Source organism: Podarcis cretensis (genome assembly GCF_951804945.1).
Source record: "Podarcis cretensis genome assembly, chromosome: 13".
Classification (NCBI taxonomy): Eukaryota; Metazoa; Chordata; class Lepidosauria; order Squamata; family Lacertidae; genus Podarcis; species Podarcis cretensis.
The window spans coordinates 50,356,262-50,380,909 of record NC_137182.1 but is presented as its reverse complement, the minus strand read 5'-3'; the positions used below and the strand labels follow the sequence as shown (position 1 = coordinate 50,380,909).

Sequence of the window (24,648 nt, the reverse complement as noted above, 5' to 3'; positions counted from 1 at the left end):
ACGTACTGGGATCCACCGTCAGGCAGTGTGGACAATTCTGAGTTACACAGACCCGCAGTGCGCCTACCTGAGAGGTCGCCCTGGGAGCCTTAGTGGCCAAAAAGCCATTTGAACCCAGATTTAGCCCAGCACTCTAACCACTGCGCCACACTGCCTTGGCAAGGCCAAACATTTCCAGGAGATCCCTTTGACCCAACCACCTGCGCCAGCGAAACCTGAGCTGAGCTAGACCTTAAAAAGAGATTCTGGAGCAGACGGGTTGCGATTAATCCGGATTCGCTGATGTGCCAAGAGGCGCGGGGCGCATGACGCACCGGCTGAACGCATTTGGAGAGGGAGAGAAGCGGCGGCGGCGGCGGCGCGGATCGCGCTCTCGCCCTTGGCCGGTCTCCCTGCCCGGCTGGAGGTTGCGGGGCGGAGCGGGCTGTGCCGGGGGACGCGGCCGTGTGGGGCGGAGGCAGCCTCGCTCCGCCCCGGCCTGCGTCGCCCCCTTGCGCGATCCCAGCCTCCGGAGGCGCACGGAGCCCGATCTCGGGGCGCAGCGTCCCCCCACGGCCGCCTCCGCCGCTCCAGCCCCCTTCTTCGCCCATGGGGACCCTCCCGGAGCGCGGACACCCGCCCTCGCCCCGCGCCTGGTGGTGAGTCTGGGCACCCGGGGCGCCCGTCCTTTGTCTCCCTTACTCTCCCTCTTTCCTCGGCGCGCCCCCCTCTCCATCCCTCCTCCGGCCTCATCCATCCATCCACCCTTCTCTCTTTTCTCCCCCAAGACTTCTACTCCTCCCCCCCCCCCAATGTCCCGCCTCGCTCTCCCTCTTCCTATTCCTATTTTTTCCTTTTCTCCGCCTACCTGGGACCCGGAATGCGGAAACAGGAGGCCTGTCTCGGCTCTCCACGCCATGGGACCCCCCCTCCCTCTCCCGGCTCCCTCCATCACCCACACCCCCTTCTCCCCCCCCCCTTTTGGACCCACCCCACCCTTCAAACACACGCAGTTATTATGAGTTTCGCTCCCTGCAGCAAAATCGGCCCCACCCACCCGATTTTTTGCCCACCTCCACCTCTGCCCCCTGTATTTGCATTTCTATCCCCACCTTTTTCTCAAGGGGGTGGGTCCAATGGGGCTCCCCATGGGGCTCCCCATGCCGCCTCACTCCTTTAATCCGCAGGACAACGCTGCAAAGTAGGTTAGGCTAAGAGGTGGGTGGCTGGGCTCAAGGTCACAGCTTCCTGGCCAGGTGGGGATTCAAACCCAGGTCTCTCTCCCGGGTCCTAATCCGAGGACACTCTAACCACTACACAACACCACAGTGCCCGCCCCCTTCATTCAACCCATAGTTCACCCTAGACATCCCAGGGATTGAGTTGGGGGCGTTCTGCATTCAAGGCACATGCTTTACCCCTGAGCAAGATAAGTGTGGATCCCTTCTCCTCCTCTGCCCCACAGTCCAGCCCCCTTGTGTGTCCTTTCCAGGCCCTCCCTATTGCTGCCACCTGCCCAGGTTCGAACCCAGGTCTTCCTGGCCATAGTCTGACGCTCGCGAACAACTGGGGTCAAAGTTTGGGGACCCCTGTTCTCAACTGAAGGCTCCTTGGTGCAGAGAGACGTTGCTGAGCGTCAACGGTTTTTTCATGGTAGCGGGTTAGGCTAGATGACCCCTGGGGATCCCTTACAACTGCACGATTCTACGTTCTGTTCTTTCTCTCACTGCAGACGCTGCCCCATGGATACCAGCCCCCCGACTCCGGACCCCGGGGGCCCGCGGAGGGACTTTGCAGCTTCTGACCAAGGACCCCCATCTTTTGAGGGGCTTCTGGGGCGGCTGGGGGCTGGGGGGCGAAGGCAGCGCCTCCTCCTGGCCCTGACCTGCCTGCCGTGCCTCCTCCTGGGGCTCGGAGCCGGCTCGGACGCCCTCTTCACTCTGACGCCTCCACGCCACTGCCGGGATCCCAACAGCACCCAGTTCCCGGACAACGCAACCTGCTGGGACCCCCACTGCCAGAGCTGGGAATACGGGGGCCTCCCGGCCCTCACCAACAATCCGGTGACCGAGGTGAGAGGCCCAAATCCCCTCTTGACATTGCCACCCAGGTCCATTTCCTGGCCCCCCCACCCTCGCCGTACCCAGGAGAGGCAGAGGGGTGCAGTGGTTTTCGTGCTAGGCCAAGGAGACCTGAGTTCGAATCCCCGGGAATTTCACAGAGTGTGCTCTTGGGCCGGCTACATTACATGGTGCTTGTGTCTGTAAAATGGATGGAGTGGGAATAACCAGTTATGCCTGTTCTTAGCTCTTTAAAGGGGCAGACACAAACACACACACACACACACACACACACACACATATAGTGCCAGAAACTTTCTTACAGAACATGTTCCTTCACTCCTACACAAAGCAGTTAATTGGAGCCAGTCCACAAACTGGCTTTCAACGCTTGGCTCAACCTGAGTTACATGATATAATAATAATAATAATAATAATAATAATAATAATAATAATAATAATAATAATAATATTGCACCTGAGCCATGGTGACAGGAGTGCTCCTGAGCATGTATGGGGTATTTTCTCCCTGTTCCTGTGCTGCTGGATAGTCACTGCCAGATCCTGAAACCAGGATCAGGGAACATGGGGGTCACACTTGTAGATCACACTTGCCCCATCCTCCCTTCCAGCTCTTTGACGTCTGCTGCCGCAAGAATGCATCCATTCAGGGCTAATTTGACCCCGGACTTCTAGGATCTCAAATTTAGATCCTTGTTCATTTGGGGGTTATTGGTAACTTTTGCAACCCGTTTTTACATGTGAGCCAAAATGCGTTGCAACTCTCTCAACTCAGAGCTGCAAATTTAAGCAAATAAGAGAAGCATGGGTTAAAAAATCTGTATCGCTGATAAAGATTTTGGCATATTAAATACTGAGAAATGTGCATATAAATGTTAATAAACATATTGGTTCTGATGGCACAAGATTAGACCTTTCCCATCAGCTGATTATAGAAACAAACCACTCACTCTTTGGGACGGGGGGAACCTGGATTTGTTTTTTGTGGGGGGTCGCGGAATCATAGAGTTAGAAGGGACCCCGAGGGCGATCTAGTCCAACCCCCTAATGTGGGGCTTGAACCCACAACCCTAAGATTAAGAGTCTCTTGCTCTACTGGCTGGTGGTCCTTTTTATTTTTATTTTATTTACAGTTCTGGGCCTCAAAAAGGGACGCAGGTGGTGCTGTGGGTTAAACCACAGAGCCTAGAGTTTGCCGATCAGAAGGTCGGTGGTTCGAATCCCCGCAATGGGGTGAGCTCCCGTTGCTCGGTCCCAGCTCCTGCCCACCTAGCAGTTCAAAAGCACGTCAAGTGCAAGTAGATAAATAGGTACCGCTCCCGCGGGAAGGTAAGCGGCGTTTCCATGCGCTGCTCTGGTTCACCAGAAGCGGCTTAGTCATGCTGGCCACTTGACCCGGAATATGTATGCCGGCTCCCTCAGCCAGTAAAGCGAGATGAGCGCCGCAACCCCAGAGTCGGTCACAACTGGACCTAATGGTCAGGGGTCCCTTTACCTTTTTCTATGGGCCTCAAAAGCTGGAAGTGACCCGGGCCTCTCTGGACCTCTGAGAGGGGCTGAATCCACCCACCCATATTTCTGCGCTCTTATAAATGTGATGTTCTCCATTGTTCCGCTGCTTTTCATCTCTTTTTCTCTTCAGTGGTCCCTGGACTGTTTCCGTGGATGGATTGTTCCCTTGGAGCAGCTCTGCTTCCTCCTGGGTTTTGCCGCAGGGGCGCTGCTGCTGGGACACTTGGCAGACAGGTAAGCCAGAGGCTGAGGCAGCGGGCCTGTCGATGGGGCAGCTGGCAGGGGAAGCCATTTGTCATGAAGACGATGGCATTTGCTCCCACAAGATCCATAAGGAAAGCCTGCCGGATCGGGCCAGTCGAGCACATCCATTCCAGCTTCTATCCTACATGACCAGTGCTGGATTTACGTACAGTGGTACCTCAGGTTAAGTACTTAATTCGCTCCAGAGATCCGTTCTTAACCTGAAACTGTTCTTAACCTGGAGCACCACTTTAGCTAATGGGGCCTCCTGCTGCCGCCGGGCCGCCGGAGCACAATTTCTGTTCTCATCCTGAAGCAAAGTTCTTAACCTGAAGCACTATTTCTGGGTTAGCGGAGTCTGTAACCTGTAGCGTATGTAACCTGAAGCGTATGTAACCTGAGGTACCACTGTTTAAGCTAAACAAGCTATAGTTTAGGGCCCCACTCTCTTGGGGGCCCAAAAAAAATTAAAGGGAGAAGAAACTGGATCTACATTTCCAAAATATAAGATAAAAAACAAATAAAACAAAACCGACACACAGCAACAGTGTTTTGTGTTGTGTAGGCTCCTATGATGTAAGACATGGGCCTAGCCCGCTCCCTAAAATATCACTGGTTTGTGTTGCATTCCGATGCCAAAGGAAGGATTGGACCCTGGTTAATAAAATACACACAAGGCTTAGCCAGCAAGACTCTGGGAGGAAGTGCGAATAATAATCCTGCCCTGGTCCCTTTTATTAACAAAAGCACTCTTAACACAGCGTTTGTAAGAACCAATCAGATTTCCTCTGAGCATTTCAAAAAATCCCCCACGTGGGACAAAGTCAGAAATCCTTTTAACTACAAAGAAACTATTTCCTACTTGAGCATGCATACATGGTTAAGCTAAATAAGCAGGAACCAAGGACGAATGCATTTAGTACCCCCGAAGGTCATAAACCCATAGTAAAGAAAGACACATTTACCATCTCTGTGTAAACTCTGTTCTTGGCCCTTAAGATCTATCTAAAGATTAACAAAACTAGCAAAAGCTACATCAAAGCTACCTTCTATCTTTATGGCCTGGTGAAGCAACTGGTCTGTATTTTAGAATGCTTATCCGTGCCTGTCAGGTGTAGAGAAAGCAAATGGCAGAGGTGCAGAGGCTTGTAGGATTAGATCAGAAATCGTGTCAAATGACGCAAGCCCAGTCAAAGCACAATGGCATGCTGCATTCTTCATAATTCCTCATACCAATCTCCCCTGACCACCACATCTTTGTTCCTTTCTATATATAGGGTGCCTACATTCTGCATGGACTGGTTGCATGGCAACGTGGGCAAATGGCTTGAGATACTTATGAGGTCCATAAATTACTATATAGCATACGGTATATTCAACACAAAAAACAGCGACAATTTGTTGTTGACAAAGGACAACTGGACATATAAAGGGCCCCTTTACCTTCAGTAGCTGAGGGCCTCATCAGACCTAAATCCGGCCCTGTACATGACCATGCCCAACGCTCTTTTAAAGCCATTCCAGTTGGTGACGTCACTTCCTCCTGTGGGAGTGAGTTCCACAGTTTAACTTTTTTTTTTTGCCTCCTGAATCTCCCAACATTCCTCTCATGGCCACAAGTGGCTTCAAAAGAGGATTTGACAGGTGAATGGAGGCTATAGGGCTATCGTCGGTTACTAGCTACGATAGTTATGTTCCATCTCCCTTGTTGGAGGTAGCATGTCTCTGAGTGCCAGTTTTTGGGAGCCACAAATGCGGAGAGAGTGCTGCTATACTCAACTCCTGCTTTGGAAACGGGGGAAATAAAGATAGGATACCCTTCAGTGCTGGTGGTGCTGTGGGTTAAACCACAGAGCCTAGGACTTGCCGATCAGAAGGTTGGCGGTTCGAATCCCCGCGACGGGGTGAGCTTCCGTAGCTCAGTCCCTGCTCCTGCCAACCTAGCAATTCGAAAGCACGTCAAAGTGCAAGTAGATAAATAGGTACCACTCCGGCGGGAAGGTAAATGGCATTTCCGTGCACTGCTCTGGTTCGCCAGAAGCGGCTTAGTCATGCTAGCCACATGACCCGGAAGCTGTCTGCGACAAACACCGGCTCCCTCGGCCAGTAAAGCGAGATGAGCGCCGCAACCCCAGAGTCGGCTACGGCTGGACCTAATGGTCAGGGGTCCCTTTACCTTTACCTTTACCCTTCAGTCAATGGACTGACGATAAGACATCACTGACAATTTATGAACACAGCCGCAGACTCCGTATGGATAAATACAATAACATATGGAATGAGTTTATGCAAAATGTGGTAGGCTATTTACATTTACATAAGCAGTGGGACAATAACACTATACTAATTTATACAAGAATGTATGGGAATATCGTATATTGATTATACAATATATTATATATTGATTATATTTTATATATGGGTATATATGAAAAATTAAGTTTTCTGTTTTACAATTTAGAATACTCATTTAAACATCCTTAAAATATCAGTTACTTCCCTTCTCCTCTTTCCATGGTTCATTTTGCAAATCTTAAACCCCTGTGTATTTAACATAAACTAAACCATTCGGTATACCATTATTACATCCATCAAAACTTACACTGTTGAATTTATCTCAATGCTGCCAACATTTTCAAGTGGACACAATTTGCCCCCATATATTCAATAAACATTTTCCCATCTCCTCTGAATGTATGTTCTTCTTGTTCTCTTATTCTGTATGTTAGGTTCGCAAGCTGCGCATATTGTGTCATCTTAAGTTGCCGCTCTTCTTTAGTTGGGACCCCCCTCGTTTTCCATTTGAGGGCTAACAAAACATGGTCCGCAGAAGTGGCATACATAAATAACCTTTTCTCATTTATTTATTGCATATTTTCTCTTTTATGTGTATCTTTGTGGTGGTTGTTTTACGCCCTCTCACTTTTCCTCCCCCCCCCCCCCCGGTATCTCTTTATTTCTTTTAATTAAAATCACCTTAATAAATTATAAATATTTAAAAAGTCCTGCTTTGGGGCTTCTCCTTGGGACGTCTGGTGATGGGCTAGAGATGGAAACCCCTTTTGGCCTGTGATCCAGCACCCAGCCTCTTCTTAATGGTTGCTGCTGGCACCCTTCTGTCTCAGTGGAGTGCGCCTCCGGGGGTGAAGTCAGACTGCTGCGTTAGCAGCCCCAGAGTGACCCCCCCCCCGGGCCCCAGCCTGAGCAGTGGAAGTCCTGGGCTCCCCAGACTTCAAGACCCCCATCTCAGTCTTGCTGGTGTAGCACAAGGAAAAGCAGAGCGAGACTTTCAGCGCCATCTTGGCTGCAGGAGTTGCCGGAAAGAGGCGTACCAGATGCCATGCGTCCCCCTTAGGGACTCCGCGCTCAGGATTTCATTTTCCCCCATTTCATTTCACTTCTAATTTGTGCCCCGCCTTTCCGTATTACAGTGGTACCTCAGGTTACATATGCTTCAGGTTACATACACTTCAGGTTACAGACTCCACTAACCCAGATATAGTACCTCGGGTTAAGAACTTTGCTTCAGGATGAGAACAGAAATGGTGCTCCAGCGGCGCGGCAGCAGCAGGAGGCCCCATTAGCTAAAGTGGTGCTTCAGGTTAAGAACAGTTTCCGGTTAAGAACAGACCTCCGGAACAAATTAAGTACTTAACCTGAGATACCAGTGTACTCTGCACAAGGCAGCTTGCAAGCTGAAGAAACAACAAAATAAGACAGCAAAAAATCACACCCGTAACAACAATCTGATCCGGTTCAAAAAAAGTCGTAATAAAAACATAACTTTAAAATGAATGACTTAAACCAAACAATGCAATATTCAATAACCCATTCAAATATAGGAAAAAGTAAAATTAAATATCAGCAAGTAATAATTGAACGGTTTACAATGAAGACCCAGAATACAAAAATTACTACACTACGATCAATAAAAATAACGGCAAGTCACAATGCATGAAATACAGTCGTGCCTTGGATCCTGAACGCCTCGTGAGTCGAACGTTTTGGCTCCCAAATGCTGCAAACTGTTCCAGTTTGCGAACGTTCTTTGGAACCTGATTGTCTGACGGGGCTTCTGCAGCTTCCGATTGGCTGCAGGAGCTTCTTACAGCCAATCGGAAGCCGCGCTTTGGTTTCCAAACATTTTGGTAGTCAAGTGGACTTCTGGAACGGCTTCCGAGGTACGACTCTACCACAAAACATACAAAACCATTTAAAAGGATCAAACCGAGAAACGAGGACACACAACTTACAATTAAAAAATAAATAAATCCCCGAACCTTGATGAAAATAATAATAAAAATCCCTGAGCCTGGATTTGCATAGGGTTTACTGCTTAGCTGCTTCCTCAAGAAAGTCACAAAGCTGACCTTTTTATCCAGACCTTTGTGGAAGACTCGGAGGAGCTTGGGCTAGGAAGGAGAGAGAGAAGAATCGGCAGAGCAACCTCTCACTCTCTTTGTCTTTTCATCCACAGCGTGGGGCGGCGTGGGACCCTCCTTCTGGCCCTGGCCCTGGGTTGCCCTGCGGGCGTCTTGGCTGCCTTTGCCGCCTCGCCCTCCGTCTTCATGTTGGGCCGTTGCCTCTGGGGGGCGATGCTGGGGGGCATGCAGCTCTCCCTCTACCTTAGCCGTGAGTATCCTCTCGTACGTTGTGCAAGCGAATCCATCAGTTGGGAGGGTTCCTCCATTGCAGGCCGCGGCGTAGGAAACACAAGATGCTGCCGTGTGCTGAATCAAGTCATTGGTGCACCTAGCTCAGTGGTTCTCCAAATGGGTGTTGCAGCCCCCGGAAGGCGGTGAGTAGCACTAGGGGGGTGCGAAGAGGCAAGGGACAGCGGGTGTAAATGACCACCCGACTTGTCAGGCTGCCGGCGCTGAATCAAGCTTTGTTTGGTTGCATTAATTAAAACAAATCATTTTTGTTGCATTCATTCAATAGTTTTAATTGGGGTTTGAATCAAGGTGCAATGGATTGTTGGGACGCGGGTGACACTGTGGTCTAAACCACTAAGCCTCTTCGAATCCCCGCGACGGAGTGAGCTCTCATTGCTCTGCCCCAGCTCCTGCCAACCTAGCAGTTCGAAAGCACACCAGTGCAAGTAGATAATTAGGCACCGCTGCGGCAGGAAGGTAAACGTGCTCTGGTTTTCATCACGGTCCTCCATGTGCCAGTAGCAGTTAGTCCTGCTGGCCACATGACCCGGAAAGCTGTCTGTGGATAAACATCGGCTCCCTCGGCCTGAAAGCAAGATGAGCGCCACAACCCCATAGTCGCCTTTAGTTGGACTTAACCATCCAAGGGTCCTTTACCTTTTTTTTTACCTAAAGGTGCAATGGATTGTTGCTGTTTTGTGTTATTATATTCCTTAGTGGGTTGTGCAAACCACGGTTTATCGTGCATTTTTACAGAATAAGCACTGGAGATGAGTTGCTGGAACCAAGGGGGCAGTTGCGAGAAAATGACCTTATCTAGCAGACTGGTAAATGCTCTCCTGAATTTCAGGCAAGGCTCTCTCATAGTCCTACCCGGAGATGCCTGGAGGGATTTGAATCTGGGGTCTCCTGCGTCCAAAGAAGACACTTTAACCCTGAGCTACGGCCTTTCAGGAGTTTGACTATGTAAATATTAACTCTGTGAGATACGGTCAAACCTTTGAAGTTGAACGGAATCCATTCCGGAAGTCCGTTCGACTTCCAAAACGTTCGGAAACCCAAGCGCGGCTTTTGATTGGCTGCAGGAAACTCCTGCAGCCAATCGGAAGCCCCATCGGACGTTTGGGTTCCGAAAACCATTCGAAAACCGGAACACTCACTTCCGGGTTCCGATTGTTCGGGAGCCAAGGCGTTCCAGATCTAAGACTGTACTTAGTTTTGCTCTTTTACTTAGCTTTAGGGCCGTGGTTCCCAACAATTTGATTTTTAAGGGGGGAAATTCGAGAATGTGTTATTAACAGTAAATGGCCTTTTAGGCTTCCTCCACATGAATAGTTCATTTTTTGAATATTATAAGCCATGGGGGGGCACATCAGGATTTTAGAGATGCTTAGGTGGGGCATGGCCAAAAAAAGGTTGGGCACCACTGCTTTAGGGAGTTTCGTTGATGTTTTCATCTGGCGTTTTCATCGTTTTCCATGTCAACCACCGCTCTGTCACCCCTGGAAAATATTTACAGTGGTAACTCAGGTTAAGAACTTAATTTGTTCTGGAGATCCGTTCTTAACCTGAAACTTTTCTTAACCTGAAGTACCACTTTAGCTAATGGGGGCCTCCCGCTGCCGCTGCGCGATTTCTGTTCTTATCCTGAAGCAAAGTTCTTAACCCGAGGTACTATTTCTGGGTTAGCAGAGTCTGTAACCTGAAGCGTCTGTAACCCAAGGTACCACTGTAATTGCAGCTTAGAAATTTGCCCCCTATTAAGTAGTGGGTTGACAAAGCAGACGACACAGAGATTTCTCCAAGTGGTTCTTTATAGTAAGCTGGAACTGAACTGAACAGCTCAGCTGACCTGTTTGTATAGGCAGCCGGCTGTCAACATTGTAAGAACACCCCAGGGTTTCCCGCCTAAATTAACTGACGTGGACCTGAGTAAAAACTATACAGTCATACCTCGATTTGAATGTGCTTCAGGTTGAGCGCTTTTGGGTTGCGCTCTGTGGCAACCAGGAAGTAATGGAGCACGTTACTTCCAGGTTTCGCTGCTCGCGCATGCGCAGTTGCACAAAATGACGTCATGCACATGCGCAGAAGCAGCAACACGCGCAGACGCGCCGTCGCGTTTTACATTCCATTCAGGATGTGAACAAGGCTCCGGAACGGATCCCGTTCGTATCCCGAGGTACCACTGTATACACAATACCCCTGGTGGCCAGGGTGAGAATTTCAATACATAACACCCCCCATCCTTTTTGCCTGGCCATGCCTTGACTTAGCCTCTGCCTCTCTTCCTTTCCAGGCTTGGAGCTGTGCTGCCCCCCACAGCGGCTGCCCGTGACCATGGCGGCGGACCTTCTCATGGTCGGGGGGCACTTCCTTCTTCTGGGGCTGGCATTGGCGTGTAGAGGTTGGAGGGTCTTGCAGGGCGTCATGGCGGCTGGGCTGGGCCTCTGCCTCCTCTATGGGTAAGTTGTGGCCGCGTCACTGAAACCTCTCGCCAAAACCAGGCAGAAGGCCTTTGGGGGGGGGTGGAAATAATATTTTTATTAGTTTTCAATTACAATAATGCAATAATAGCCTCATTATAAGAAAGGGATATTAGCTCCACCGAAGGCATGAAGGAGAACAGCAACAACCAGGAAAAGGTAAGCATAAAATTTTACAAGGACAAAAAAGAAACATCGCGGACAGGCTATAGTTTGAACGCTTCACCTGTAGATTTATAAATCATTTAATGTGTCAATACAAATGGAAGTCATTAATATTGCTGTTGTTGTATAAGGGATTGCTATTTTGCCTGGAGCGTAATTGAAATTCATAAGATTTGGGGACGCAGAAATAAAGTACATCATCAAACCACCAATTCTAGCATGCGGGGGACCACCTAAATTACATAATTTGGCATCTGAATGATTGGTATTAGTAATTGTATTATAATTTGGCGTTGTTATAATGAGGCTGAAAGCCTTTTTGCTAGTTGCACCTGGCACGGGAAGCTACCGCCCGGCACAATTCCAAGTGTTGATGCTGACCTTTAAAGCCCTAAACAGCCTCAAATGCCCAGTAGACCTGAAGGAGCGTCTCCACCCCCATCGTTCTGCCCGGACACTGAGGTCCAGCACTGAGGGCCTTCTGGCGGTTCCTTCACTGCAAGAATTAAAGTTACAGGGAACCAGGCAGAGGGCCTTCTCGGTGGTGGCGCCCACCCTGTGGAACACCCTCCCATCAGATGTCAAGGAAATAAACAACTATCTGACTTTTAGAAAGCATCTGAAGGCAGCTCTGTTTAGGGAAGTTTTTAATGTTTGATATTTTATCGTGTTTTTAATATTCTGTTGGGAGCCTCCCAGAGTGGCTGGGGAGGCCTGGCCAGGTGGGTGGGGTATAAATAATAAGTTGTTGTTGTTGTTGCTGCTGCTGTTTTCTGCAGTCTTCAGATGAGGATTAGACTATGCAAAAAATGAATACAGTCATACCTCGGGTTAAATATGCTTCAGGTTGAGCGTTTTCAGGTTACACTCCGCGGCGACCCGGAAGTAAAGGAACGCGTTACTTCCGGGTTTTGCCGCATGCGCAGACGCTCAAAATGACGTCACACGCATGCGCGGAAGCAGTGAATCGTGGCACGCGCAGACGCAGATTGCATTCGCTTTAGGATGAGAACGGGGCTCTGGAACGGATCCCATTCGCATCCAGAGGTACCACTGTATAAAATTTTAGCTGCAGTCCATTCATTTTCAGCTTTGTATTCTTTTTATTAAAAAAGTGTGCCTAGACATTCCGTTGTTGCGCCCATAACCTAGGTTTAAGGTGTCATTTAGCTCCTAGCTTTCATATCTCAGTTTCTAACACTGCCTGATACCCCGATTTCCCCCCCCCCCGCCCCGATCCTGCTTAGGTGCCCTGGATTGTACCCAGACTCACCCCGGTGGCTCTTGGCCACTCGACGGACAGCCCAAGCCAAAGAGATCCTGATAGCCCTGGCTCAGGGCAGTGGCAGCCAGGAGTCGGAGGCTCAGGAGGCCTTGGAAGGTGAGTCTCAAGAAGAGCATGCCGAGGGAGCTTTGATCCAAAGATTTTACAGAGGGCATGCCAATTTCTGCTTGAAGAACTGGGCTCTAGGTGAAGTGGAAAGCCTCTGCCCTCCTTTCCACCTGCCCCTTTAAAATATTTATAAAAATATATACAAATCTCTCAAACCTTTATTGAGGCGGACAATAACCAGCATTAAGAAAGCAAAGGGATTTTATTTTATTTTTAAGGAAATGAAGCATATTTATTCAGATACATATTACAGGGCAGAGCAACATAAATGAAAGTCGCAAGAGATTATATAGGCAGCAAGAAAATTAGAATTTATAGGCCTGTCACAAACTGCAAAGAGGGAGGCTGCAAAATGTCTGGGGTCAATTCCCGGCGAGTTTTGAAAGCAAGAGATGCCTTTTGATTGTCCTGGCAGATTTAATAAATGGGGCTCAATGAAGACTTTGCACAGATTTCTGTAAAAGGAGCAATACAGGAGGAGAGCCATGTGACTGTAGCTTCTCCTCATGGATGGAATGCCCTTCTTTTCAACTCCTTTATTTTGTGTGTTTTCCCCCAAATCTGCTTCCGAAGAACTTGATAATGCCTGCCACCTCCCCGCTGCAGCCCAGATTTCGTTCCGGGCCGTGCTGTCCTGCAGAAACATCTGGAAGAATGTTCTCATCCTCGGTTTCACTACGTAAGTCCACCTTTCTTTGTCCTGAACCAGAAAGTCTTGGCATCGCTGGGGGTCAGGGAGGAATATACGGGGTTTTGAGATGAGGAAGTTATTCAACGGTGAGGGAAAACCTCGTAGAGGTGAAATGAGCAGTACCTTTTGGGGCTCCTTGGCACTCGCATGTTCTCCCAGATTTGTGAGTTGGGTGTGAGAGCCAAGAACCTGGATTTGGAGTCTCCTCTCTTGATTATTATTATTAATTATTATTTATTTATACATACATACATACATACATACATACATATATACCCCCATCAGGCTGGGTTTCCCCAGTCACTCTGGGTGGCTTCCAACAGAATATTAAAATACAATAGTCTATTAAACATTAAAAGCTTCCCTAAACAGGGCTGCCTTCAGATGTCTTCTAAAAGTTTGGTAGTTATTTTTCTCTTTGACATCTGATGGGAGGGTGTTCCACAGGGCGGGCGCCACCACCGAGAAGGCCCTCTGCCTGGTTCCCTGTAACTTCACTTCTCGCAGTGAGGGAACCGCCAGAAGGCCCTTGGCGCTGGACCTCAGTGTCCGGGCAGAACGATGGGGAATGCAGCCTAGCGGGGATCACAGACCACCAGGTGGCTTTTAACATAGGGATCCACTCTTTTGGAACTTTTAATCAGCCATTGCACCATGCAAGGATCTATAATGCATATAACCATTCCAGTGGTCCTAATTCCTTTCTTTTTTATAACATACAATTTCATCTCAACTTCCCTTGAGAGAAACTATGAGATTTATGCACTACCGTTTACAACTTTATCACATCTGAGTGGATCACTGTTTGGTTGGTCTTTTTAAAATATTTTTAAAGGTATTCGTCAGTTTTCCCTGTTATTTTCTCCCAACTCTACGTTTACATGGTTTTTATATTTAAAAAACTCCTGCTGCTTTAATTTTTGTTCTTCTGTTTTCTTTTTGTTTTCCATTGGGGTGCTTTTGGGTTGGATGCATTTTCTTCCCGCAAGCTGCTTTCAATATTAATAATATTAATATTATTTGTTATTTGCACCCTGCCCATCTGGCTGGGTTTCCCCAGCCACTCTGGGCGGCTACCAACAGGATATTAAAAACACAGTAAGACATCAAACATTAAAAACTTCCCTAAACAGGGCTGCCTTCAGATGTCTTCTGAAAGTCAGATAGTTGATTATTTCCTTGGCATCTGGTGGGAGTGTATGCCACAGGGCAGGTGCCACCACTGAGAAGACCCTCAGCCTGGTTCCCTGTAACCTCACTTCTCACAGTGAAGGAACCACCAGAAGGCCCTCAGAGCTGGACCTCAGTGTCCAGGCAGAACGATAGGGGTGGAGACGCTCCTTCAGGTATACTGGGCCAAGGCTGTTTAGGGCTTTAAAGGTCAGCACCAACACTTTGAATTGTGCTCAGAAATGTCCTGGGAGCCAGTGTAGGTCTTTCAGGACTGGTGTTATGTGGTCTCGGCGGCCGCTCCCAGTCACCAGTCTGGCTGCCGCATTCTGGATTAGTTGTAGTTTCCGGGTCACCTTTCATTCCCTCCAATCCCCCCAAAATTGGATATACAGTGGTACCTCGGGTTACATATGCGACAGGTTACAGACTCCACTAATCCAGAAATATTACCTCAAGTTAAGAACTTTGCTTCAGGATGAGAACAGAAATCGTGCTCTGGCGGCGTAGCAACAGCAGGACCTAACCCTTAGCTAAAGTGGTCTTCAGGTTAAGAACGGACCTCCGGAACGAATTAAGCACTTAACCTGAGGTGCCACTGTAAAAAACAAAAAACTAAACTGCGTTGATGTTGATGTTGTTGTTGTTGTTTTCTGCATGGCACCTCTCCAGATTCATTGCCCACGCCATCTGCCACTGTTACCTGCTGGCCTGGGAATCCCTGGAGGATCCACGGGCCAACTTCTACCTCTGCTACCTGCTGTCATCTGGCTGTGCGGGCCTCGCCTGCCTCTTCCTGTGCCTGAGCGTGGACCGTTACGGACGCCGCGGGATTCTCCTCCTCACTACCACGCTGGCCGGCATCGCTTCCCTGATCCTGCTGGGCCTGGGAGAGTGTAAGTCGCTTTGAGTTCCTTTTCCTTTTTTTAAAAAAAAGCCGCTCATGAGTTTAATTTGCAATCATGGTCACGCCCAAAATGAGGATGTGTGTCGCCGGCCTCCTCTGCCCTTCCAGAAAGATGCACTAGGCAGATTGCAGAGACATGACCGCAGATCGAGGACTCAGTAGGCTGATAACAACCAGTCCTGTTTATTCTTTTCCCCCCATCAAATGCAGATGGGAAGCTGACCCAAAAGTCCAGGGGTTGCATTATTATCAATTTACGATGGGGTGGAAGGTTCGCAAGCTAAGAAGGACTTGCTCACAAATTTATTGACAGCTGCATGAGTTATTATAGCTAGGAAGTGGAAGGGGCAAGCAGAATATAAAATAGAAGAATGGTATAAAGCGGTGTGGGATATAGCTATGAATGATAAATTAACATGTGCCATTAAGGTAAGGCAGGAGAAACATGCAGGAGAAATTATTCTGAGGAGATATGGAGGGTGCCTGTAGAATAAAACGGAAAGGGGTTGAAATTTTTGGAGGTTGAATAGTTGGAATGGTCTCAGTGGTGGGGTGCACATTTTTGTTCTTACTTATTCATGATTATCACTTTGTCAAAATAAAATACAGTATCTTTTTTAAAAAAATGTAGATGGAGAAGTTGCTGCTGGGCAGAAACGGCCCCTCAGATTAGTAAAATGAAATCCAGCAAAGTGAAGCTAGATCCATAGAAGTCAGAGGTAGAGTCGGTATGCAATTCCTGTAATTAGAGAGCCTGTGTTCAGTCTGTTGCAATCTAGAATGGGTCGCACCCCTTTGAAATATCACAAGTTGCAGGTGAGGAGGTACTGCTTGATCGAGGCCTGACTCTCAATGTCTTCTATGCATGTGATAATTTTTTAGCCTCTTGCGAATGAATTTAAATGTTCATTTCCTTTAGTGATGCTTTCTTTTGACATGTTTAAGATAACGATGCTGTTGTTGTTGTTAACTTAGCTGTGTTATATGTGCATTCTGTACATAGCTGTCAACATTTCCCTTTTTTTAAGGGAAATTCCCTTATTCCGAATGGGATTCCTCGCAAGAAAAGGAAAAAGTTGACAGCTATGATTCTGTAGTTGCCCTCGTTTGCAATGTTTCCTTTTGAAACCTTTTAAAGATATTATCTCCTGTTAAGTATGTTGCTTTGAATGTATACTTGACTTTCTTCAGTCGTGTTTTATTCGATGTTTTAATGTAGGTTGTAAACCGCTTCGAGGTTTTTCCCCTTAAAAATATAAAGCAGTTTAGAAATGAAATTAAGTAGAACAACATTTAAAGCCCTGTTGAGTCACACCTGTGCTCCATCTCGTACAGGGCTAATTAGTGTCATGTCTTTGCACGTAATTTCTATATTTCAAAGGATATATTTTTCTTGTTTTAATTTGCATATTATTATTATTCATTATTGTTATTGTTTGTTGGTGGGTTATGTATTTTTGTGTTTTCACATTTTAAACCACCATAAGAATAATGATCATACATTGGTACCTCGGGTTAAGTACTTAATTCGTTCCAGAGGTCTGTTCTTAACCTGAAACTGTTCTTAACCTGAAGCACCACTTTAGCTAATGGGGCCTCCTGCTGCCGCTGCGCCGCCAGAGCACGATTTCTGTTCTCATCCTGAAGCAAAGTTCTTAACCCGAGGTAATATTTCTGGGTTAGCGGAGTCTGTAACCTGAAGCGTATGTAACCCGAGGTACCACTGTAATTGGTTAGTTGCCCAGGGCAAAAAGCAACTTACAAACAAACAAACAGACAGACAGACAGACAGAAGACCCCACATAGATATATTAAAACTAAGAGGATAACGAAAAACATTTAAAACACCCCACCCGCTTTGAAAAGACCACAGATAGTTAAAGGCCAAAAGTATTATTATATGCTTTTGATATATTATATAGAGGTATAGGTGAACAGATAAGCTTCTTCTGCTTTGAGTGGAAAAATATTTGGAGCCACTTTTGTTGGTTGAGACCTTTTCACCCTGTTTCTGCCCTTTCCCTCCCTCCTCGTTGCAGATCTCAACGATGCTGCACGGAGAACCTTCTCCATCCTTGGCCTCTTCTCCTCCCACGCAGCTGGATCCCTCAGCATCTTCTTCGCCTCCGAGGTCATCCCCACCGTGATCAGGTGAGGTGGAGAGAGCAAGAGGCCTCTCTCAGGCCCTTAACAAACTAGGATTCTTTGGGGGAAAGAAGCTGTACCATCATGTAAGGTGCAGTTGAGGACGGGGAGTTGTGAAACTGTGAGAAGGTGGCCCTATTTTAAAACTCCACCCTGGCTATATCTCCTTTGGTAGTATAGTCCACCCTTCTTTTGCCAACTGCTTGGGAACAGCCACCCTGGCCCGCATTTTTCTCTTTCATGTTTCTAGCCCTCATTCTGTGACCATTTTGTTGCTCTCCTTATTTCGCTTCCCCAACAGCTGCAAGTGAGGAAGTGCCATAGCTCAGTAGGGTCTAATGCAGGCGTGGCCAAACTCGGCCCTCCAGCTGTTTTGGGACTACAACTCCCATCATCCCTAGCTAACAGGACCAGTGGTCAGGGATGATGGGAATTGTAGTCCCAAAACAGCTGGATGGCCAAGTTTGGCCATGCCTGGTCTGATGCCTGCTTTGAAAGGTTCCAGGTTCAACTCCTCACATCTGAAGGTAGGTCTGGGAATCCTAGATGGACCAGCAGTATATTCCTGTGTCTCCATAAATTCGTGCGGCATTGCCACACATGCACAGAATTTGGTACTCAATCAATCAAATCTTTATTACGGTCGTAGACCAGCATAAGTAGGGTGGAGCGCAATCATTTAGAATCTATAAAACATTTTGGAAAGTTAAACAGTATTAAAACAGAAGGTATATCTAAAGAACTATAAAAATCAAAAAGAAACTAAAAGAATTTGGTACTGGTATCAGGACAGAGTTCTGCTTCATGAAAACCATGCTGTCCTTTTAAATAAAAAGTTTCTAGTCCCTGGAAAATGAGCGAGGTACCAACTAAAAAAGAATGGCAACTTTAGCTGACAGAATATGTGCAGCTTGCAGGCTTAACATATAGAATAAGAGAACAAGAAGAACATACGTTTAGAGAAGATTGGAAAATGTTTATTGAATATATGGGGGCAAATTGTGTACACTTGAAAACTTTGGCAGCATTAAGATAAATTCAACTGTGTGAGTAAGTTTTGATGGATGTAATAATGGAATACTGAATGGTATAGTTTTTGTAAAATAGGCAGGGATTTATGATACGCAAAATGAACCATGGAGAGAGAAGAAGGGAAGTTCGCTGATATTTTAAGGATGTTTAAATTAGAATTCTAAATTGTAAAACAGAAAATTTAATAACAATTATGTGTATATAAAATAAAATAAGTTTCTAGTCCTTAAGACTGGGAACATAGGCAAACCTTGTTGAACTCTCTAAAATGCCGAGAGCGAGGAAGGCAGGCGAATGGCAGGAGCTGAGGTGTATTTAGCAGTCGGGATTCATCTTTCAGTGCCCTGCGTAACCTTTTGTGACTAACCCGAGTAAAATGTCATGCAGAGCCCTTCGAAACTCCATAAGCCACCGAGCACCTTAGGAGCGCAATAATTTTCATTTTCCCCTCATGCTTGTTTACTCCCCTTCCTCTGGAGGTTATTAAGCAGAGGTTGGACGGCCATCTGGCATGGCGGCTTTAGTTCAGATTCCTGCATTGCCAGGGGTTGGGACTCGATGACCCTCAGGGTCCCTTCCAAGTCTACAATTCTATATTCTTTTTCGTTCCATTTACAGCAGCCTTGGGAAAAGGACCCCCCTTCTGCTCACAGCTCTTTCTCTAGCCTTCGCCGTCCACCTGTTTTGGAGAACTTTGTTAGATAACGCAGGAGCAAGGATTAACAACATCCGCAGAGCCCTTGTTCAGCCTTGTCCTTGAGGCACGCTGAGCTCCGCGACCTTGGCGATAACGTCCCTATGGCAACTGGTTTCAGGTTCACGTCACCAAGGCCCTCTCTCTTTCTCCCTCCACAGGGGCAAAGGCCTGGGCCTCATCCTGGCCGTGGCATCCCTGGGCGGCCTGAGCGCCCCTCTGCTGCGGCTGCGAGAGCAGCATGGCTCTTTCCTTGAGCACATCGTCCTGGCCTCCCTCAACATCCTGGCTCTCCTCTGCCTGATGCTACTGCCCGAGAGCAAGCGGAAGGGGCTGCCCGAGGGCCTTCGCGACGGGGAACTCTACCGGAGGCCTTCGCTGCTACGCCGGGCCGGAGGAGGGGAGAGCCGGGACTCGGAAGGAGCCACCCGGCGGGACGACGTGCCTCTGCTGTCCACGCCGAACCCAGCCAGCTGATGCACCCTCTGCCACCGCCGTACACACGCCCTGGCTGGATCTGGACCTCCTTTGCCCGCTGCCTGGTTTGGGACTTCACTGAGGCCTCGCAAGGGCAGAAGAAGACATTGCCAAGCGGCCTCCACATTTTCCAGTTTCGTTCTGCAGCCTAGCATGAGAACCAGCAGCCCGAGAGCTGCCCTTTCCTCCGTGTCGCAGGCTGGGTGGGGGTAAACCATTAGCAGCACTGATCATTTATCTTTTTTCCTTTCTTTTGTTTATAATAAGCCTACGAACTGGCTCGCCCCCGCTCCTCGCACACACGCAGTTCAGTTGGCGATTCGGTGTGGCTCACCGGACGAGGCCCGGCCCGAGACCACACACCCACCCCCTGACCATGCAGGCTTTCGTGGTTGGGACAGTGAACCCTCACAAAACAAGCCCGCTCCGTGTGCAGTAATAATAAGCTCCTAGGTACAGTATTTCCAGAAAGCCAGGTCCTTTCTCCGAGTTCCCTGCCCCGAAAGAGCAGCTATCTGCCTTGATCCCTCGTCTTGACCGCCTCTTCAAGTGGAAATTGACAGGTGAAGCTCTGTCCAAATTGGAGAATGGGGGACCAGGGAAAGCTACCCAGCCAGATGGGCGGGGTACAAATAATAAACTATTATTATTATTTCCCTGCCAGATTTCTGGCAGTCAGGTGTTAAAAGGCCCAGGAGCCCGGGCAGAAATAATAGGGTGCCAGATTTAGAGAGGTGTTTCCTCACCTCCCATCTGTTTTTGTAGTTTTTTCCTTAAAATGCTTGGCTGCTTTCCAGTCTGGAAAAAACATCCGTTCAGTATTGGATATTTAACCATCTTGGGGGTATAACTTGCCCCAAGATACTGAACCGTAGATGATTCATTCGGATCAGATTGTTTCTGTTCCTATTTCACAGATTTAGGAAACTGAGGCCAAGATGGAACATTTACGGGCCGGTTTCAAAGTCAGGGCCAGAGCTTTCAACCTATGCACTACATTCAGTCATCGTTTTGATAGCACATCTCCGTGTACAAAGGGCTTTGAATGTCACTCTTGCCAGAGTTGACTTAACCCCAAAATGGAAGCAAGAGCCTTGTAAAAGTGGGCTGTTCTATATTCTTCTCCATGATCTTGCGAAAGATGGCTGCTCACTCAATCCCTATCCCACAATCCCTTGCTGCACTCCATGGCCATTACTCAATTCTTGGGGGTCAGGATTGCCTCTTATAAGCTGGGCAGCATTTCCCCGTTTTACCATCCTGGAGGGAGCAAATCCCTGTTTGATTTCTGCTTCCTTACTGCCAAAAGGAAGCAGTGAGCTGCAGCCTTACTTCCAGCACTAAGAGCAAGAAACCTAATTCCTTCTCTTCCCTCCTCCCTGCCTATTTGTATACTTTATAAAGCATTGACATGCACACCACATCAAGTACAACTGGTTGTTCCACCCCTCTGGGCCCAAAGAAAATGCTAATTTTTATCACCAAGGAGGAAGGGGGGAAAAAAGATGCCTGAATGTGGGAAGGAACAGACTGGGCCACTCTACTTGCTCTTTTGGCAACTCAAAACACAACCCACACAGGAGACTCTGGGAAGACGGTTGGCTGCTTTCTACGGGAAACAAACTACTGACTGTTAATAAGCTAAATACAAATTAAAGTGGGGGGACACTTCTTGAGAATCCTTTGCTTTGCCCCATTTATTTTGGCGGCGCTAGAAACGTTTGTCCGGGTTTCTCATGGAGTTGGGGTGCAACTGCAGCTGATGCCCTTCCTCAGCATGGAGCAGCAACTGTCCCAGGACCCTTGACCCCCCCCCCAAAAAAAAAATGCTAGCATTTCCCTCAAGCGCAGGTAGGGAGCCTACAGCCCTCCTGATGTTACAACATTTCAGCTCCTTCCCACTCCAGGCAGTATAGCCAATGCAGTGGCGTAGCGTGGGTTGTCAGCACCCGGGGCAAGGCAAGTAATTTGCGCTCCCTAACCCGGGGCAAGGCAAGTAATTTGCGCCCCTAACCCCTAACCTGCCGCCGCTGCCAGCTTCTTCTTGCTGCTGCCTGGGCTGGGGTATTTGTGGTAAGGTAGCCACGGCGGCGGCGGCGGGTCCGTGTCAGGTGATCTGAGGCGAGTTGCCGCTGGTGCTGCCGCCCAAACGACGCCACTTGCCTGGAGGAGGAGGGCAGAGAGGCGAGGAAAATGCAACATGGCCCAGCCGCTGCAGCAGCAGCGGGGCTGTGAGGAGGGGCTGCCTGGCGCGCCCTCCGCGGTCCTGATGCGCGGGGACCGCGGCGAGCGCTGAGAGCCGCTGCCTGCCGGACGCCTTCAGCCCGGATGCGCGCACAGCTCGTCGGTTCCACGAGGCATGGGGCTCTGCTACAGCCTGCGCCCGAGGCTCTTCAGCGACTCCGGAGGCGGCGAGCGCGCCCCCCCCCCCCAGATGTTGCGCCCGGTGCGGCCGGCCCCCCCTGCACCCCCCACGCTACGCCACTGAGCCAATGGGCAGGGATGGTGGGAGTTGGGCGTTCTCAAGACCTTGGGGTGTGCAGAGGCTCCCCTGCCCTTAAGCATCCTCTCCTAACCTGGGGCTGATGGGATTTGTAGTTCGAAGCATCTGGAGAGAAGGCTGCCCTGAGAGGTCCTTGCATGGAAAAGCCAACTGGGTCTCCTGTATGGCATGCCCAACAAGTTTGCTGCTCAAATGCTGGTAACAGGGCAGGTGCAAAGTTGCTGCAGAAACACATTTCCCTGTTCGATGCGCAAATGAGAGAAGTCTCCAAACTCTGCAGTAAATGGGAGCTGCTCTTCTCTCCTTGACTCGCCGTGTAAAAATTCTTTAAACACACCTAAGCATCTCTAGGGACGCAGGTGGCGCTGTGGGTTAAACCACAGAGCCTAGGACTTGCTGATCAGAAGGTTGGCGGTTCGAATCCCCGCGACAGGGTGAGCTCCCTTTGCTCGGTCCCTGCTCCTGCCAACCTAGCAGTTCGAAAGCACGTCAAAGTGCAAGTAGATAAATAGGTACTGCTCCGGCGGGAAGGTAAACGGTGTTTCCGTGCGCTGCTCTGGTTCGCCAGAAGTGGCTTAGTCATGCTGGCCACATGACCCGGAAGCTGTACGCCGGCTCCCTCGGCCAATAAAGCGAGATGAGCGCCACAACCCCAGAGTCGTCTGCGACTGGACCTAATGCTCAGGGGTCCCTTTACCTTTAAGCATCTCTACTTCAACTTCCTTGCTTTCTATCATGGTACCCGAATGTGCATGTTTTCAGTCAGCTGTAGCAGGGGACTTCTGGCACCTCTTCCATCATTCTTCATGCTTTCCAGAGCATGTTTTGTCCTTTCGACGTGTGAAAAGGCAGGGCTGCACTCTGACAAGACCCACATTTACAGCATCCCACAATACTCTTCCCCACACATACCCCTTTATTGTAAAAAAATATTTGGGACACCCCCCCCCCCCCGTTTTTCTGCACCTGTTGGTCCAGGACTCCCACTCCCATCAAATCCAAGCAGTGAGTTCAGGGAAGATGGGACAGATAATCCTGTACCCCCGCAATGGTCATTTGTGTGAAAAGATCCTGCTCCTAATAGGGGGGTCCTGCTCAGCTCACTGGACAAGTTAACACACTGCCCCTCTCTTGCATCTCTGTTGTTGGGGCATCCAGCAATCCAGTTATGCAACATGCCGTTTTGCTGAGAAATCTGTGCTGCACTGAAGTAGGGATTTTTTAAAAATTCCTGCAGCAAGAAAGCATTGAGTAGGAGGGACGCAAAATCTGCAGCCTGCAAGCAGAGCATTTCTGGCAGTGATCCAGCCACTTTGAAGACAGAAGAGCTGTTTTAGAGAAGTATGTAGACCAATAAACCGCGGCCAAGCTCAGGCAATAAGTTTGGGGCTTGCTTGTATATTCTCTGTCTCTGTCTCTCTCTCTCTCTCTCTCTCTCTCTCTCTCTCTCTCTCTCACACACACACACACACAAAAAAAAAAAAAAAAATACTGCAGATTCCTCAAAAGATGGCCAGAATTTCCAGCAGAAGCTAATTCCATTGCACCAGACTTCTAAAGCCCACAATGGTAGCATTGCTCCCATGGGACGACATTATTACTATTTATTAAATTTGTATACCTGAAGATCACGGGATAGTTCACAACATAAAAATACAACATAAGAACACAAAAAGGGTAATAAAAACAAACCAATACACACACCCAACACATTTCCAAGGCGGTAGAATATTGGTCATCCAAAGGCCTGGGAGAAGTATGTTTTCATCTGGGACCTAAAGAATGAAGGAGAAAGGTGAGCCTCTGGCACACACAGCCACCACAGAAAAAAAGGCCCGTTCTAGTGTTGCTGCCCGACCAGACCTCTTGTGGAGGCAGATGAAGAAGGGCCTCAGGTGCCGATCGCAGGATCAGTTCATATGGGTAGAGGTAGTCCTTGAGGTATCGCAGTCCTGAGTCGCTTAAGACTTTATATGTCAAACACCGGCACTTTGAATTGGGCCCAGAAGCTAATTGGCAGCCAGTGCGATTGAGCCAGGAGTGGCTCAAAATGCGCCTCCTAATTCGGCATGAGCTGAAGTTTCCAAACCTGGTTATGAGAGCAGAGACAACAGGTTAGGTTATCCCTGCCCAGATAGGGGCATAGCTGGGCTTCAGTCTTAATCTGGATTGAGCTTCAGTTTGTTGGCTCTCATCCAGCCCATCACCAAGGCAAGGCAGCGGCCCAGCACATCCGCTGCTCCACCTGCAGATGTAAAGTGGAGCTGGGTGTCAGCATATTGTTGACAATGAAATTCCAAACCTCTAGATAACTCAGTGCTCCACCACATGAGGAATAAAACTGAACCCTGAGGAGCCCCACACGCCAGGGGCCCTCGAGACCGCTCCCCAAACTTTGCCCTCCAGAAATGAGCATCCAAGTAGGACCAGAACGACCCCAAGCGGTGCCACCCACCCAAAACTTGGTATCGAAAGCCACCGAGAGGTTGAGAATTAACAGGGGACATTTCCTGTC

General features: G+C 48.6%; 1 protein-coding gene across 1 annotated transcript; it reads left to right on the top strand.

The window, feature by feature from the left end:
* Window positions 1-471: 471 nt before the first annotated feature.
* On the top strand, window positions 472-21,309 carry SLC22A17 (solute carrier family 22 member 17). Its single transcript, XM_079951942.1, has 10 exons — window positions 472-638; window positions 1,712-2,051; window positions 3,703-3,806; window positions 8,293-8,447; window positions 10,770-10,935; window positions 12,369-12,502; window positions 13,088-13,193; window positions 15,048-15,271; window positions 17,322-17,433; window positions 19,315-21,309. Exons 2-10 carry the CDS (start codon window positions 1,722-1,724, stop codon window positions 19,628-19,630), a joined length of 1,647 nt encoding a protein of 548 aa, XP_079808068.1. The 5' UTR covers window positions 472-638; window positions 1,712-1,721; the 3' UTR covers window positions 19,631-21,309.
* The last annotated feature ends 3,339 nt before the right edge of the window (window positions 21,310-24,648 follow it).

Excerpts from the sequence above, each read along its gene's own strand:
- SLC22A17 (XM_079951942.1), top strand. The coding sequence starts at position 1,722 with ATGGATACCAGCCCCCCGACTCCGGACCCCGGGGGCCCGCGGAGGGAC. Across the intron at positions 3,807-8,292 it reads CTGGGACACTTGGCAGACAG|CGTGGGGCGGCGTGGGACCC; the intron begins GTAAGCCAGAGG and ends TTTCATCCACAG. Across the intron at positions 10,936-12,368 it reads GGCCTCTGCCTCCTCTATGG|GTGCCCTGGATTGTACCCAG; the intron begins GTAAGTTGTGGC and ends GATCCTGCTTAG.